General features: G+C 37.3%; 1 protein-coding gene and 1 long non-coding RNA gene across 2 annotated transcripts; one reads left to right on the top strand and one right to left on the bottom strand.

The window, feature by feature from the left end:
* The first annotated feature begins 10,103 nt into the window (after window positions 1-10,103).
* Window positions 10,104-12,208, top strand: LOC112940903 (uncharacterized). The gene is made up of 2 exons (XR_003245175.2): window positions 10,104-11,167; window positions 11,283-12,208. It is a non-coding gene; the product is annotated as an uncharacterized lncRNA (long non-coding RNA).
* Window positions 12,209-12,663: 455 nt separating this feature from the next.
* On the bottom strand, window positions 12,664-13,936 carry LOC104645539 (uncharacterized). Its single transcript, XM_010317352.4, has 2 exons — window positions 13,388-13,936; window positions 12,664-13,312 (listed from the first exon to the last, which is right to left on the bottom strand). Exons 1-2 carry the CDS (start codon window positions 13,395-13,397, stop codon window positions 12,963-12,965), a joined length of 360 nt encoding a protein of 119 aa, XP_010315654.2. The 5' UTR covers window positions 13,398-13,936; the 3' UTR covers window positions 12,664-12,962.
* Between the last annotated feature and the right edge of the window lie 2,857 nt (window positions 13,937-16,793).

The raw sequence follows: 16,793 nt of genomic DNA, 5'->3' as shown, positions 1-16,793 counted from the left end.
GTCAACAAGGTCTTGAGTTTCTGAAACATTTCTTAATACTCGTCCGACCATACAAATGGAACACTCTTCTTAGTCAAATTTTTCAGTTGGGAAGCAATAGAAGAAAATCGTTTGACAAATCGGCGGTAGTAGCTAGCTAAACCAACGAAGCTCCTTAGCTCTGTAACATTAGTAGGTCTTACCCAACTCTTCACTGCCTCGATCTTAGAAGGATCCACCATCACTCCATCCTTAGAAACCACATGCCCCAAGAAGGACACTGAATCTAGCCAAAACTCACACTTAGAGAATTTTGCATAAATCTTTTTCTCCCTCAACATTTCCAATACCATTCTCAAGTGCTCCTCATCTTCCTTCTTGCTCTTTGAGTATACAAGTATATCATCAATGAATACAACGACAAAGAGATCCAGGTATGGCTTAAAAATCCCATTCATCAAGCTCATGAAAGCAGCAGGGGCATTCGTAAGCCCAAAGGACATTACCAAGAACTCATAATGCCCATACCTGGTCCGAAAAGCAGTCTTGGGCACATCCGTTGCCCGTATTTTCAATTGATGATAACCAGATCTCAAATCGATTTTTGAGAAGGTACAAGCACCTTGTAATTGATCGAACAAATCATTGATGCGAGGAAGAGGATACTTGTTCTTAATAGTTACCTTATTTAGTTGTCTGTAGTCAATGCACATCCGAAAACTTCCATCCTTTTTCTTCACAAACAAAAGAGGAGCACCCCAAGGGGATGCACTTGGTCTAATAAAGCCTTTCCCTAACAACTCTTGAAGTTGGTCCTTTAACTCCCTTAACTCAACGGGAGCCATTCTATAAGGGGGTATGGAAATGGGGCGAGTACCCGGCTCCAGATCAATACAGAAATCAATATCTCTATCTGGTGGCATACCAGGAAGGTCTGCAGGAAACACATCCAGAAACTTACGGACTATCGAAACCGACTCAATTGAAGGTACTTGGGTAGTATCATCCCTGAGGTGTGCCAAGAAAGCTAAACAACCCTTACTAGCCATTCTCTTAGCACGAAGAAAGGAAATGATATGAACAAGAGTTGGAGTGTAGTCACCCTCCCACACTAACGGATCTGTCCCAGGCTTGGCCAATGTCACAGTTTTGGCATCACAATCTAAGATTGCAATGTTTGGAGAAAGCCAAGTCATACCCAGAATTACATCAAAATCAACCATTTTTAAGATAACCAAGTCTACATGAGTATTGCTCCCCATAAAAGTCACAAGACAAGACCTATACACCTTTTCAACTATCACAGACTCACCCACCGGAGTAGAAACACGAATAGGCATGTCAAGCAATTCATAATGTAAATTAAGACCAGTAGCAAATGAGGAAGATACATATGAAAATGTGGATCAAGGATCAAATAATACAGAAGCCATGCAATCACAAATCAAAAGATTACCTGTGATAACAGCATCAGATGTCTCCGCTTCAGACCTCCCAGGGAGAGCATAACAATGGGCCCTATCACCTGTCTGTCCGTTACCCCGACCATGTTGTGCTGCAGTCGCTCCGGCTTGCCCGCCACCCCAGTTGGTTTGGTGACCTCCATTACCTTGACCACCACTTCCTCCAGAATGGCGGTCTCTTCCATGACCACCTCTACCTCTGACTATTGGGGGTGTGTAACTATGTTTTGGACAATACCTCTTAATATGTCCAGTCTCCCCACATCCGTAACACTCACTGGGTTCAAACATAGGTCTCTGTGAGAATGATGAAGTCTGGGGGTAGCCTCCAAACTCAGAGAAATATTGACCGTCCTGCGGTGGACCCCCAGCTACAGTCTGTAGTGAAGAATGAATAGGTCGGGCTGGATAACCTCCTGAACTCTGCCCTCTAGAGTAAGAACCACTAAACTCACCTCCATTTCGAAACATCTTAGTTGTTGATGCCATGGTGAAGTCATCTGGCTTCACTCCCTCAACCTCTATCACAAAGTCTACCACTTCCTGAAAGGATTTTGCTTCAATAGATACCTGTAAGGCTGGAATCTGCAAATCTGACCTCAATCCCTTCACAAAACGGCGAATCCGCTCTTGTGGACTGAAGCAATGCTGGGTGGCATACCTAGATAATGCACGAAACTTAGCCTCATACGCAGTAACCGACATCCTACCTTGCTGTAGGCTCAAGAACTCATCTCTCCTCCTATCCCTCAAAGTCCGGGGTATATACTTCTCCATAAACAAGCTAGAGAATGATGCCGAAGTCATAGGTGGTGCTTGTGCTGGTTGACACTAAACATACGATCGCCACCACATTTTGGCATTTCCCTGAAACTGATAGGTAACAAACTCAACACCGAATCGTTCCACTATGCCCATCTTATGTAGCAACTCATGACAATCAACCAGAAAATCATAGGCATCCTCAGATTCAGCACCCTTGAAGAGTAGAGGTTTCAGTTTCAAGAACTTACTGAAAAGTTCGTGCTGATCACTTGTCATTATAGGCCCTATAGTCAACCGAGGAAACGTGCCTATTTCCAATGAGGCATCCATGCGGGGAGCGACAGCAGCTGCATGCTTTACTCCCGGAACCTGAGGTGCTGGTGCAGAAAACACTGGAGGTGTCTGGCCTTGATCAGATAACCCGCTAAAATAAGCAAGAACCTGATTTATCATCTCAGGGGTAGGTTGGGGTGGTAATTCTTCATTCTGTACTTGCTCATTCTCCCCTTCCTCACCCTCTCTTACTACTTCCTCAGTCAGTGGAGGTGTCACCGCCATAGTACTAGATGGTCCAGGTGCTTGTCCTCTTACTCTAGAGGACGTTCTCCCGCGACCTCTACCATGGCCTCTTGCCACTGCTCTTCTTCATGCTAAAGTCTCAGTAGCTGGCTCAGACGCCTCTTTTCTTGCTGGTGCTGGTGTTGGCGCGGTTGTTGCTCTAGTTCTAACCATCTGCGAAATAGAGTGAAGATGGTCAGATACCAATTTGTATCGCCTAGATACCAATTGGATCCAAGTAATAGCACGAAAGAAGGAAAGAATGGATTTTTCTTAAAGTCTTATAGCCTCTCAAAGAAAAGTAAAGGCGTCCCCCTACCGTTCCTCAAGACTCTACTAGACTCGTTCTTGTGTGATGAGACCAACGAACCTAATGCTCTGATACCAAGTTTGTCACGACCCAAAACGGGTCGGGAGTGGCACCCACAGTTATCCTACTATGTGAGCGAACAAACCAATATAAACCCCAACATTTCAACCATAATAAATAGAATATAATGCGGAAGACTTAAAACTTATTAACGAAATCAATAAATAACTTCTAAAACTCAAAACTTATTATTATCCCCAAAATCTGAAAGTCATCACCACAAGAACAATCTATCCTCAAATTACTAAATCTAAGAATGTCTAGGAAGCTAAACCAAATAAAAGAGATAGTCCATGTCCGAACTTCAAGGACATCAAGACATGAATGAGAGAGTATCCAGTCCGAGCTAGGAACAATAGCTCACCCTGAAATCTGACGTGATGAAGACTGGCTAGAGTTGCGGTTAAGTTGAAGACGATGGTACGTTTGCTGCACTCCACAAAAAACAAAGAGAAAACATACAAGTAGGGGTCAGTACAAAACACAAGTACTGAGTAGGTATCATCGGCCAACTAAGAATAGAGAGCAATATATATCAAATAATAACATAAAATCAACCATAACACTTAACAGGTAACAAAAACAAGTACCATAACCCTTGGCCACAACCCAAGCACATTTATGAGGACTCAAGCCTCCACACCATACTCATTTGGGAAATAGGTTCTTTAAATCTGAGTACATTAACATGATTCAAGATTAATTCTTTTTACTATCCTTGTGTCAGAACGTGACACTCCAATCCTCTACTACTATCCTGGTGTCGGAAAGTGACACCCGATCCTCTATTACAATCCTGGTGTGGGAACGTGACACCCGATCAACTACTACTATCCTGGTGTCGAAACGTGACACCCGATCCACTATTAATATCCTGGTGTCGGAACGTGACACCCGATCCATTACTACTATCCTGGTGTCGGAACGTGACACCCGATCCATTATTACTATCCTGGTGTCGGAACGTGACACCCGATCAACTATTACTATCCTGGTGTCGGAACATGACACCCGATCCACTAACCTCATTCTTTTAGTTCATCAAGCCTTCTTTTATACCAAGGCATCATCATTAACAGAGAGGGTTTTAGGTTTAAGCTTCACAACCTCATCTTTCCAACCCATTACAATGACATAATCACATCATGCAAGCATACAATTAAGCATATAGAAGACTTTACAATACTACCAAATACATATCATTCGCTATTAAGAGTTTACTATGAAATAGCATAAACCATAACCTACCTCCACCGAAGAATAGTGATTAAGCAATCTACTTTCCCAAAGCTGCGTTCTTCTCTTTCTCTCGCTCGTTCTCTCTTCCTCTTCTGTTCTTTCTATTTTTCCTTATTCAAACCTTTTTTTGTTTTACCCTAATTACCATATAATTATGTATAAAAGATGGTAAAAGTTACCCACTATTTATTCCAAGGTTGTCTCCTTTAAGCCCCAAGTAATTGAATTATTAACATTAAACCACTAACTTTATAATTATAAGCAGGAATAGTCCAAAACGTCCCTTAAAACTTTTAACAGAAATCCGACCTAGTCAGGGTTACGCAGCCTGTGACGGCCCGTCGTGCCTGCGACGGTCCGTCCTGCTGCTTCCGTCACAAAGTTCAGAGACTAAATTTCATTAAAGGGTCTGTGACAGTCCGTCGTTCCCACGACGGTCTGTCCTGCCATGTCGTCGCGAAGTTCAGAGAGTTGTTCTCAGTACCCAAATTTTCAGAATCTAAGTGTTTTGGAACGAGACCCCTTCGACGGTCCGTCGTGCCCATGACGGTCCATCGTGGGATCCGTCGACCCAGAAAGTTAGTACCAGAAAAAAACTCTACTGCTCAAAATGACTAACAGTTTGTTAGAATTTCAGACCCAAAAACTGTACAGAAACATGAATCAAAACTACTAGAGATTCTAGAATTCAATCAACAAGAACTTCAGAACTTTTCATCTAGAACTTCAAGATTATCATTCAAATAACTCTAAATTATTGTATTGAATCATGTTTTAGGGTGGGTGAAAGGAACCAACACCGAATGATCTAACATACCTTGATAGAGACCACCCCCGACGAAATCCACGCAACGATCTTGGCGTTCATGGACGATTCTTGGTCTTCATATTCTTTTCTCATTTTCTCCCAAACCCTAAGCATTCTGAAATATTGAAAAACATATTTGGGACTTTTTTTCACCCCTAATATAACTTTAAAAAATTAGGAAATACTAGGGTGAAAAGACAACTTTGCCTTTACTAAAATTCTGATTGGACTTTCCTCAGTCCAATAACCCTACTTCTGAAAGACATTTCTCCCTCATACGACATCGGAGTTATGAAAACTAGGCAGCGTTGGAAAGATCTTCTCAAGGTATTTCCAACCATATAAAGAACTCACCCAAACCTCTTTTGAGATGGAAATTATGGCCGTTTGAAAATGACCAAAACTCGCTCGAAATTTTCCAGATTTCCTTACTTATTTTCAAAAATAATTATTCTTGGCTTCTTATATTATTCTTAGTTAATTTTAGTTACGAGATGTTAGACGTCTGTCCAAAAGTTATATAAGAAAAAGTTGAGTAACTACATATCTTTCTGGTGATACTCTCTCATAATTGATTTTTATAGCACCATGCCACATTTTTGGTGATTTCTTTCCCATATCTTATTTCCTGTAGCACTGTACCATATTTTCAGTTATTTTAAAAGAATTACGGTAGGTAGAGATTGTAATTGATGGTGATTAGCATCCCCTCAAACTATTGGTGGTCAACCAACATTAACACACTGTTTGAATGGTTGTAGCCTGTTGTATTGTATTGTGTTATTAGTTTAAATATAATATTACGTAATTAATTACTTTATATGGAATATGATTGTGAAATTTGAGTGTCAACTATGAAGTCACTATAAAGAGTCTGAAGTCTGAAGTGTAAACCCTAAAGGCTAAGAGTGCATCACACTCAACTATAAACTTTTGAGTAAAGTTAGGTAGATGAAGCACTGGTACTGATGTCAAGATCCTCTTTAAATTTTGGAAAACCTCTTCCACTTTTGCATGCTAAGAAAAAGCATCTTTCTTGATCAATTTTAGAAAAATTTGTGGCTCCATGTAATTCATCTAACAACTCATCTATATAGGGAAAGGGTATGTGTCTGAGACTGTGATTTTGTTTAGTCTACAGTAACCCACAAAGATCTGCCAAGAGTTATCTTTCTTTTACACTAGCAGAACTGTCTAGCAAAGGGACTTGAACTAGGACGTATGAAACCAAATTTAAATAAAACTGCAACTTGGTTCTCAGTTTCAGTATTTTGACCATGTGGGTAATGGTAAGGTCATGTGGGTAATGGTAAAGTCTGATGTTTGGAGGTTAGAATTTGGTAGTAAAGGAATAACATGAGAATATGCTCTAAATGGTGGAAGAGATGTTGGTTCAGAAACCAAAACTGAAATTAATCTAGAAGTGTTTGAATTTGATTATGTGGACTTTCTTATAGCATGTTAAAGATTGGAGAGAAGCTGTGTCTGAATCTGTTGATCTCAAGCATTGCAATTTGTAATGTTTCCCTTGCCAATTGAAAATTTTGAACATATCCTTCTAGTTAGCTTGAATTGTCTTGTGATTAGCCAACAATTTGATACCAAAAACCAAATCAGCCCCTGCAATTACAAAAGGGTAGTTATCTTGAATTGAATTTGAAGATTTCGGGCATACTTTTTTGCAGCATATGATGTACCCATTCCCTATTTGCACATTGAATATTAGAACTATTTCTACAGATAAATTATGCTTTTTCACATTTCACAATGGATTCAACAACAAAATTATGTGTGGGACCACTATCTTTTAATACATCACTATATTTTAGTATTAAAACCTTTCTATGGTTGATCTCAACCTGAAACTTCATTGTAGCATCAATTGACTGTCCCAAAATGGCATTGAAAGAAATTTCAGCAATGTCTGTTTCTTGAGGTTTATCTCCAACTACTACATTGACCTCATAAACCTCTTCCAATTGATCTTCTCTGGTAATCTCCATGAGAGATAGTTTTGCAGATTTGCATCTGACCGGGTGCAAATTTCTCATGGAAACGATAACAAAGTCCTTGTTCCATAAGATTTCTCCTCAGTTCCAAAGTCTGCATTTGAAGAGGTTGGGAAACGTCTGGGTTGGAAGTAACATTGCTGCGCGGATTGTGATATGTAGAGGAAGAATTTTTTTGGGTGTTTCCATAGAATTCAATTGTTGTACAATGGGTTTGTTGATTAGGGTCCACTTATGCACTCTATTACTTCGAGTTGGGCTTAATTTATTTTCAAATTCAAGTGCCAAACTCATAGTCCCGTAAACAATTCAAGGACACTCCAAAGAGACAGTGATCCATCCAGTTTATGACCCTAGACGAATGTTTTGCAAATTCTTGACGATACCCAGTATAAAACTCGTTTGTTGAATTTTACAAAGGTGCTTGTCGGGATTTTGAAACTCTGCAAAACCATAATTTTATTGCAATGCTTTTTTAACAAGTTCTTCCCAATAAAGTAAAGTTAGCTCACGATTTATCCAAGAAAAGAGATCCAAAGCAACATCCCCTTCCAAATACATCGCTGCAATGTCAAATTAATGTTCCGCTTGAGTTTATTAATAGCAGAAATAATTTTCTGTTTTCAAAATCTATCCTCATCGGTATATGGCCTCGGGGAAGTATTTTTTGGCCAAGCTGGACTATCAATGTCTTCTTCCTTTTCTTGCCAAGCAGATTTTCCTCTACTATGGTTTTGGTGACTGGATTCTTCTTGTTGAGGGCAACTAGTCTGGGCTTTCAACGTTGCAACATCTGCTGCCAGTGAGTCAGTCGTATTTACTTTAGATGCTATGACAAATATTTGTTAGACAAGAGATTCAGCATTGTGAACGCTTTCTTGTGAATTAGAAAATCTGGTAATGACCATGTTGGATCGATATGCTATGATACAAACTGATATTTACCATATGTACAGAATCGAAGAAATAGAAAAAAGCAAGTAAATTTATTGACAATAGTTTGTGCAAGAATCTTAAAAACAATTATACTAATAAAGTTGTCCGTATGGAGAGGACAATACTCTAGAATATAGTAGTTTTAATTCTTAATCGCATACCCCAAATAACTAATCGTATTACATATATATAGAGAACATAATAGGATAATACTGACACCATAAACTACAAACTAGGAATAATATAATTGCTAGACCAATCGCTGGAGCAAATCTAGGGAACAGGTCTATCTGCTGTAGCAGTTGTGTTTGTCTAAAACTCTTAAACTCTTTATTCTTTTGTTGAAACTTTCTTCTGAAGTACCTCTTGATAGGTGGGTCAGTATCAAAATCCTACTTCTTGTGCGAGATATGATTTTAGAAAAAACACTGATTTTAAGAATTGGCACTTTACAGTGCATAGTAAGTAGAGTCTGCAAATGTGATAGCTGGATTTGTTTGGTATTCATTTCATTTCTCTCTCTAATAATTTTTGATATACTTGCTAATGAAAAGATCCCTTTTGAATGTTTCTTCCACTTGCCCTATATCTCCTCCAGTAATAGAAGCAATGCAGATATTTGAAAGAGCTGTAGTTATTGAAACTGATATGTAGAGCTTTTATAGTTTAATGCTTAACTGCATGATCTGTAGTCTTCTATTCTTTTCCCTCGACTTGAGGATGATACTTTGGTCATACCAGCAAAACATTTACTAATTTTGTGGTGCTAATTTAAAAGTTTGAAAGCTTTTGGTATTCCCAATTTTTTAAATTTGGGAAATTCTGAGTTATTGTTGATTTGTTGTCGAAAGATATCTTTCTTCTATTTGTGAAAATAGGTATCACCAATTGTTTACCTTCCAAAGTAAAAGAAGATAATATCAATTATTTTCCTGTAGCATCTTTTACTTCCTGTTTGAGAAAATTGAAATGGGTACCTGACGTTCTTCGTATACTTGTTGGAAATGGGCACTTAGTTGATGTTGTAGAGAAGATGCTTATTTAACACCAAAAAATACTTTGAATTTGACAAAGGCATGTAACCTTTGGTTCATGAATTTTAAAGCGAGGTTAAAAGCTTGATGTAACAACTTGGTGGGGTCTTAGAAAGTAGTGCGTGGAGTTATTCTCAAAATTAATTTAGGATGCTCTTTCAGGAAAAATAAACGTGGTTGGTAGTATTGGAAAAGTTGATTTTGAGAACTGGCCCTCAATGCCTTTGGTATAATAGCAAAGGTAGTACAACATGGACATGATGTTCACGCACGTCATGGCTCAAATTCTGTTGTGAACCGAATTTTGTATTTAAGTAAAGAAGGGTGGAAGGTGACCTATTATCCATTGAGTTTCGGTGACAGCAACAACAGATTTTCGGTCATAAAAAACGTGTTTCAAAGTTATGACTTTAATTCATGCTGTCCACTATGTAAAATGAAAGAATATGACCAAGAGAAACTATTGGTATCCTGAAGTTGGAAGTCCTTTCAGAGATTAAGAAATGTGTAAAACCTGTTTGTATTACAACGTATAGATGTTCCAAGGTCCTTGGTATCTTCTTTTGATAAGTAGATCTTTGGGTGTTAAAAGCTGGCAACAAATTTATTTGAGACTTGGAGAACGGAGAAGGGCCTAAAATACCCTTATAGTATTAGAATTGGTACAAAAATACTCCTCGTTTATCTTTTGGCCTTAAAATAACCTTGGGGTTAACCTTTAGGGACCTATTTTGCCTTTTTGGCTAACAGACTACTAAGTCAATATTTTTAATTATTTCATTTATTACGTGGCATGTTGTAATTGGTTAAAAATTTAATTATTTAAATTCTAATAAGTTTTACCCAAACCACCCTATCCACCCGAATCGACCCGACCCATCTTTCAAAATACCCAACCCATCCAAATAAAACATCCATTACCCATTTCTTTTTTAAAAAACCCTACACATTTCCCCCAACATCATCAGTTCTTAGAGCTCTCTTGGAGTTCATCTTCTTCAGAAGATTTGTTAAGTTTTCTGGGAGGATTTGAAGGATATCACTCTCATTATCCTCATGGTTTGTGTTGTTGTCTCCATTAGTTTGGGATTTGTCATGGAAGGCTGGCCAAAAGGAACGTATGATGGACTAGGTATTCTGCTTAGTATATTCTTGGTAGTTGTTGTTACTGCAATTAGTGATTATAGGCATTCGTTGCAGTTCAGGGATTTGGATAAGGAGTACAAAAAAGTACTTATCCAGGTCACAAGAGATGGATCCAGGCAAAAGGTTCCGATTTATAATTGTTGTTGCGGTTCCAGAAGGACTGCCTCTGGCAGTGACATTGAGTCTTGCATTTGCAATGAAAAAGCTAATGGATAATAAGGCATTGGTGAGACATCTTTCCCCATGTGAGACGATGGGATCATCTACTTTCATCTGCACATATAAGACATGAACACTAACAACAAACCAAATGGTAGTTAACAAGATATGGATTTGTGAAAAAATGAAAAAGGTAGAAACTGATGCAAGTCGGGATGCAATAACTTTGACCATACGTGAAAATGAAATGACATTGCTGCTGCAGGCAATATTTCATAATACGGTAGCAGAGGTTGTTAAGGCAAAGGGCGGAAAGAAATCTTTTCTTGGTACACCAACAGAATCAGCAATATTAGAATATTGATTGCTTCTTAGTGGTGATATTGACAAGCAAAGAAGGGGCTGTAAACTCCTGAAATGCTCGAATCTTGAATGTAGGTGAATACTCGAGCATCACCAATGGACAAGCTTGTGTGGCTATAGAACCACCACATGAAGAACTAATGAACAGACCTCTTGTTGGAAGGGAAGTGAGTTTGATTTCCAAGACGATGTGGAGAAACATAATCGGACAAAGTATCTTCCAACTAGCTATACTTTTAGTTTCCAACTTCACGGGAAAGCAGATTCTGAGGCTCGAAGGTTCAGATGCTACCATAGTTCTCAATACTTTCATTTTCAACACATTTGTTTTCTGTCAGGTACTTGCTGTAAACTTTGGTGCATTATACGGATGGAAAATAAATGAACATTTTCCTTGTTATGGATTCACATGTGTAATATTGTCACTGAGATATTTTCCGTGGTTTGATACAGGTTCGTAGGTGTCATAACATCCACTGTCGTTTTCCAAGTTATCATCGTTGAGTTCTTAGGCACGTTGGCAAGCACTACACCGCTCAACTGGAAACTATGGCTACTCAGTGTTTTAATTGGTGCTGCAAGCTTGATAGTTGCAGTAATATTGAAGTTGATACCTGTTGAACACAAGAATACGCATCATGATGGTAATAATCTACTACCAAATGGTCCAGAACTCGTCTAAGAGAAAGGAAGATCAACCAATGCGATATGGAATGACTCGTTTTCCTATTCAAAGATCAGCGCCCTGGCTCTGTGTTTTCACATCGAGAAGTAAAAGGGACAAACATATGGTTTAATTGGTCAAGGTTCGAGTGCGGTGAGAAAAGGAAAAGAAACAACCAAATACAAAGAAAATACAAGCTGAAGACTTTAAATTCAGTCTCGAAATTGCCCTTGCATATTGCCCTCGAGGTCCAACTAAACATACATTTCCTATTTTTTTGCCACGAAACCAATCTCGAACGTACATACATACATACATCCACCAATATTTACCTTGTCCATGAGAAAAAATGTAAAGTTAATACCACTATAGTAAGCCATTCAGGAGAAACCTTTCAGCATGGAAGATTCATCATTCGCGTAAATGTGATATTGTTCGTGATTTTCTTCCTCTCTTGTTGGTGATGATGAGCATTGTGTACAGAATATCATGTTTGGTGTAGCTCTGTTCTATTAGTGTGTAGTCGGTCTATAGTAGTGTGGTGTAGTCATTTGTATTTTGATGTAATGTTAGCAATCTGCAGGTTACAACTAATGTAATGTCATCGTGTTTTGCTTGTGGAAAATTGTTAGTAATCGTGTTAATCTCTTGATTGTAATGGAAAAGCTCTTTGCAATCTGCATTTTACCATTTAGCAATCTGCATTTTACAACAATCCACATTTTTATGGCAAACTTCAATTATTTACAGCACCATGCAATCTGCAATTTTAAACAGCAAAATGCAGTGTGCAGAATCTTCAAGTTTTTACACCTATTACACATCAATTTGTAATCTGTAAATTTTTGCAGCAAAATGCAATTAGCAAATTTTTCATCAATCTGCAAATTTTTACAGCAAAATGCAATCTGCAATTTTTAGAACAATTTGCAAACTGTAAATTTTTACAGGAATTTACAATCTGCCAATATTATTGCAAAAAGTGCAATCTGCAAAATCTTACAACTCAATCTAGTTAAAAAGAAATATCACCAGGGATTCACAACACAGAAGATCTGTTAAGACTACCATCAAACAACATGCATAATGCAACTGAAAAACAAAATACAACAACTCCACAGATAAGTGATAATGGCATTGTCATATATTTTAAACCTACAAAAAGTTACAGGCACTTGTTCAAGACATAGTAACATTAAAAAAGTCAAAATATTTAAGTTTCATCATGCCATAACAAAACACCAGAAAACAAAAAAAATAACAACTTCATAATGCAACTACTTCATCCCACCCCTCTTTGCCTTCAATTTGCCAATTCTTTTCTCCTTTTCAATTGTGAAATGATCTGAAGTCGTAGCTTCTTTTCCTTTCCATGCCAATTTTCTTGGTGAGTATGGTAGATTAGTTGGAATGCTCACACCATTCTCATCTCCTTTGAAGTCAATCCTCCTGGTACCAGTTTGTCGAATCTACATCTTTTTAGCTTGAAGCCTAGTCCTAGATTCAGAAATTGCCTTTGGCTTTAGAATAGTCTGCTCGTCTCCACTTTCATGTTCATCTCCATCCTCATCAGCAACTGCAATTGAAGGTTCAACATGTTTCCCATCCTCAGATTCATAAACAATTATTTTTCTCTTTGACTTTGAAGGTCCAGTTGGGTTCTTTTCAATTTCCTTTGATTTTGAAGGACCATCAGGTTGGCTACTCTGTTGACTTGAAGAAGCAACAAAGCCAGGAGTAGACATGATACCATATTCTTCTTGAATGGTTGGGGTGTTGACACAAGCACATCTTGGGCTGGTTGCTTTGATCTTTGAAGCTATAAAAATGGCAAAATTAGTTCGATATTGAAATAACTAGTGTAACTATTGACCAAGTAAAGAAAATTACATACCATAGGACATCTTCTTTGGTTGTGACCTGTTGCACTACAATGTTCGCACATCATTTTTAGTCCTTTTCTTGAAGCAGACCACACCCCTTCCCTTTTCCTTGCCTCATCTTTTTCTCTCTTTCTCTTAAGTTTTGGCCTGCCTACCAATTTATGTATTTTTGGTGGCTCAATAGCATGAGAAGGATCAACTTTCCAAAACTTGTCACCTCTAACAGGTTGTATTTTATGCATGTATATCAACATGTAAGCTTCTCTGGAATACCACCAACTCAATTGATCTAGTGGCTCTTGTTTGTCATAAAGATATGCTTTAATGGCATGAGGACATGGTATACCAGTCAAGTCCCATGTCCTACATGTACACTTCTTCCTATTAAGATTCACCACATGCCTATCTTCACCCTCAACTACCTCATATCCTTAGTCTCCATTAGATTGAACTTGACAACATTGTGCAATGATATTGAAATCATTATACAACTCCATGGCATATGGACTGAATTATCCATTCCAATTTCTACCCTCTTCTTCAAGTTTTTGCAACTTATTCATAACCTATATAACAATACAGAAGTCAGAACAACATTACCTATCAATGTAACAATCACATCAATCTATATTCTATAATTTCTATTAAAACACTAGATCTGTCAATGGAAATAAATTTACACAGAATTGAACACTGCTCTTTAAAGCTTTTATCTCAAATGTGAAATTCAGTTCCTGATAAGTTGGTTTTTTAAATATCTAAGAGATTCAAATAAAGAGAAACAAGGTCATAGATCACAATAAAAAGCAACATTCATTGAAAAGAATAAGAAAAAGTACAACTTTATGAGCTGAAAACTCAAAATCACCAAACTATAAAAATCTCAAACTCTAATTTTCAGTGTTATCCCACATTAATCTAACCTATATAAAACCTATCAACTATATTAAGGTAATATAAATGATGATATTATAAACAGTAACAACTCACCTTGATTCTAATATTTTCTAACATCTTGATTATAGGTTTTGCCCTTGCATCTATAATTCATTTGTTGAATGACTCTGTAAAATTATTCTCACATGAATGATTTTTGCAGACTGTGTCAAAATAAGCCCTGCACCAGTTTTGTGCAGGGTACCATACCAAATCCTTTGCAGCTTGTTTAGACATAGCACCCATGACTTTCAATTGATCATGAAATTCTTCTTCATAGGTGCTCCAGGCACACCACCACAGTAACTTCTTCATTTGTACACTTTTCCAATCCTTGCTCCAATTAGCTTCTATGTACCTTGCACACCATCTATGATGTGCTTTACGAAACACCTGACTAAAAGCATTCAGTAGCCCCTGTAACAATTAAAATCATAACAAGTTAAAGTATTATTTGTATAAGAATTTCACTGAAATAAAAAACTTACTAAAATCAGAAACAACTACCTTATGCATATCAGACATGAATGTTACTCCTTCACCATCTGCCAGGTCTAGAGAATTTCTCAACAGCTCAATAACCCATCTCCATGTTCTAAGTGTCTCTCGTTCCACCATTGCCCAAGCAAGTGGATAAAAGTGTTTCATTGAATCTTGTCCCATTGCAACCAATAAGATTCCCTTGCATTTTCCTTTTAAAAAGGTCCCATCTAGCCCTATAAAAGGCCTCAAACCTCCTTTCCATCCATTTTTTTAAAACTTGAATGCATACATACATTCTTAAGAATCTTCTTTTTCCTTGTTCCAAAGCCTCTCTAGATATATTTATGATAACATCAGTACCTGGGTTGCTGTTCTTCAATTCTTGAGCATAACCCTCCAACTTATTGAATTCATCAATGTAGCTACCCTCCAATTTCTCTAACACGAGCCTTTTTAACTCTCTTCATCTTGGAATAACTAACATTCAAATTAAAATTATCATCCAAATCTTGTCTCATATCTTAACACTGTACTTTGGATTATTCTAAAGTTTTTTCTTGAAGTAGTGTGCTAAAGCTTCTTGAGTGGCTCTTCTATTCTTAAAAGCATTTTCACCACATGAGTGTTTGGTGTTCAAGGTTTTAATTTTGAATCCCTGATTTTTCCTATCTTCAGATATCAAACACTCAAATAGACAACCAATATCACACAAATATCTCAATCTTGTAGAGTCACTTTTTTCAACTTTAAGTGCAACCTTTCTAACAATAGAGTAAAAACTCACAATTCGTTTAGCTTCTTTAATATCTTTAAAGCACATACCTTTTTCCAACTGTAAGAATCTGTCTATCTTGTCATTGATCTCTTTTTTTTTCCTTTTTAAAGACTTCCAACTCATCACTATTGTAATCACTAAGAATAGGTTCATTCTGATCCTCATCCTCTTCATTTGATTCACAATCTGTTGCTACCTCTACTGGCACAATAGGGTAAGGCTTGTTCAAGTCACAAATATTAGGAATAACAACAGTAGCTTCACCCTCATCTACAACAAATAATTGAAGAACACTAAACTGGTTAGACAGAGCAGATTGTAGAGTCCTAATGCTTGAATCATCCTCAAGCAAATAATACCTACCAGTTGGTCCTGTTACTAACATTTGTTTCACAGCCCTAAATCCACATTTATTAATGAACTCTAAGCAAATGTCAATATATGACAGCAAATCCACATCATAACCATGCCAGGTTTCATTTAATTTTTTAATGTATACAACTTGAGGAGAAAGGACTCACTTGCCCCCATAGTTAAATACTAAATCAACTTTTTTGGTCATTCTTCAAATTTTTCACATGGAAGAAAAAAAATTAAAAGGAATTGTTAGCTATAAACAAAACAACTTATAGGAAAACTAACATTATTTAATATAAAGATAAAGGTAGTAAAGTTATAGGGACCACTAACATTATTTATTCACATGGAATACAACACAAAACAAACAAAAATGCACAAATTGGGACCAATGAAGTCATACACATACCAATCACACACATACATACTCGAGAACAATCTATAAAACATGTATGAAGCGATAAAAGACTCTAACATCAGAAAATAATATATAATGTTAACCCTACACAAACTTCACACACTACAGTACAAGAGACAAAATGCAATCAAAAATTGAATAAAACTAAACCCTAACTATTTACGAAATACATTTAATCGAACAATCATTACACAATATTTATGAAAATTATTAAAAGTAAGTCTTCAGTTCTTACTTTATCGGAGTAGAAAATCAATTTCTTCACTTTGACTTGAACATCGCCGCAGCTCCAAGAACAGATGATGTTGGGGGAAATGTTTAGGTTTTTTAAAAATGAAATGGGTAACGGATGTTTTATTTGGATGGGTTGGGTATTTTGAAAGATGGGTCGGGTCGATCCGGGTGGATAGGGTGGTTTGGGTCAAACTAATTAGATTTTAATTAATTG

This window comes from Solanum lycopersicum, chromosome 2 (genome assembly GCF_036512215.1).
Source record: "Solanum lycopersicum chromosome 2, SLM_r2.1".
In the NCBI taxonomy this organism is placed as follows: Eukaryota; Viridiplantae; Streptophyta; class Magnoliopsida; order Solanales; family Solanaceae; genus Solanum; species Solanum lycopersicum.
This window is presented reverse-complemented; position numbering and strand designations above follow the sequence as displayed.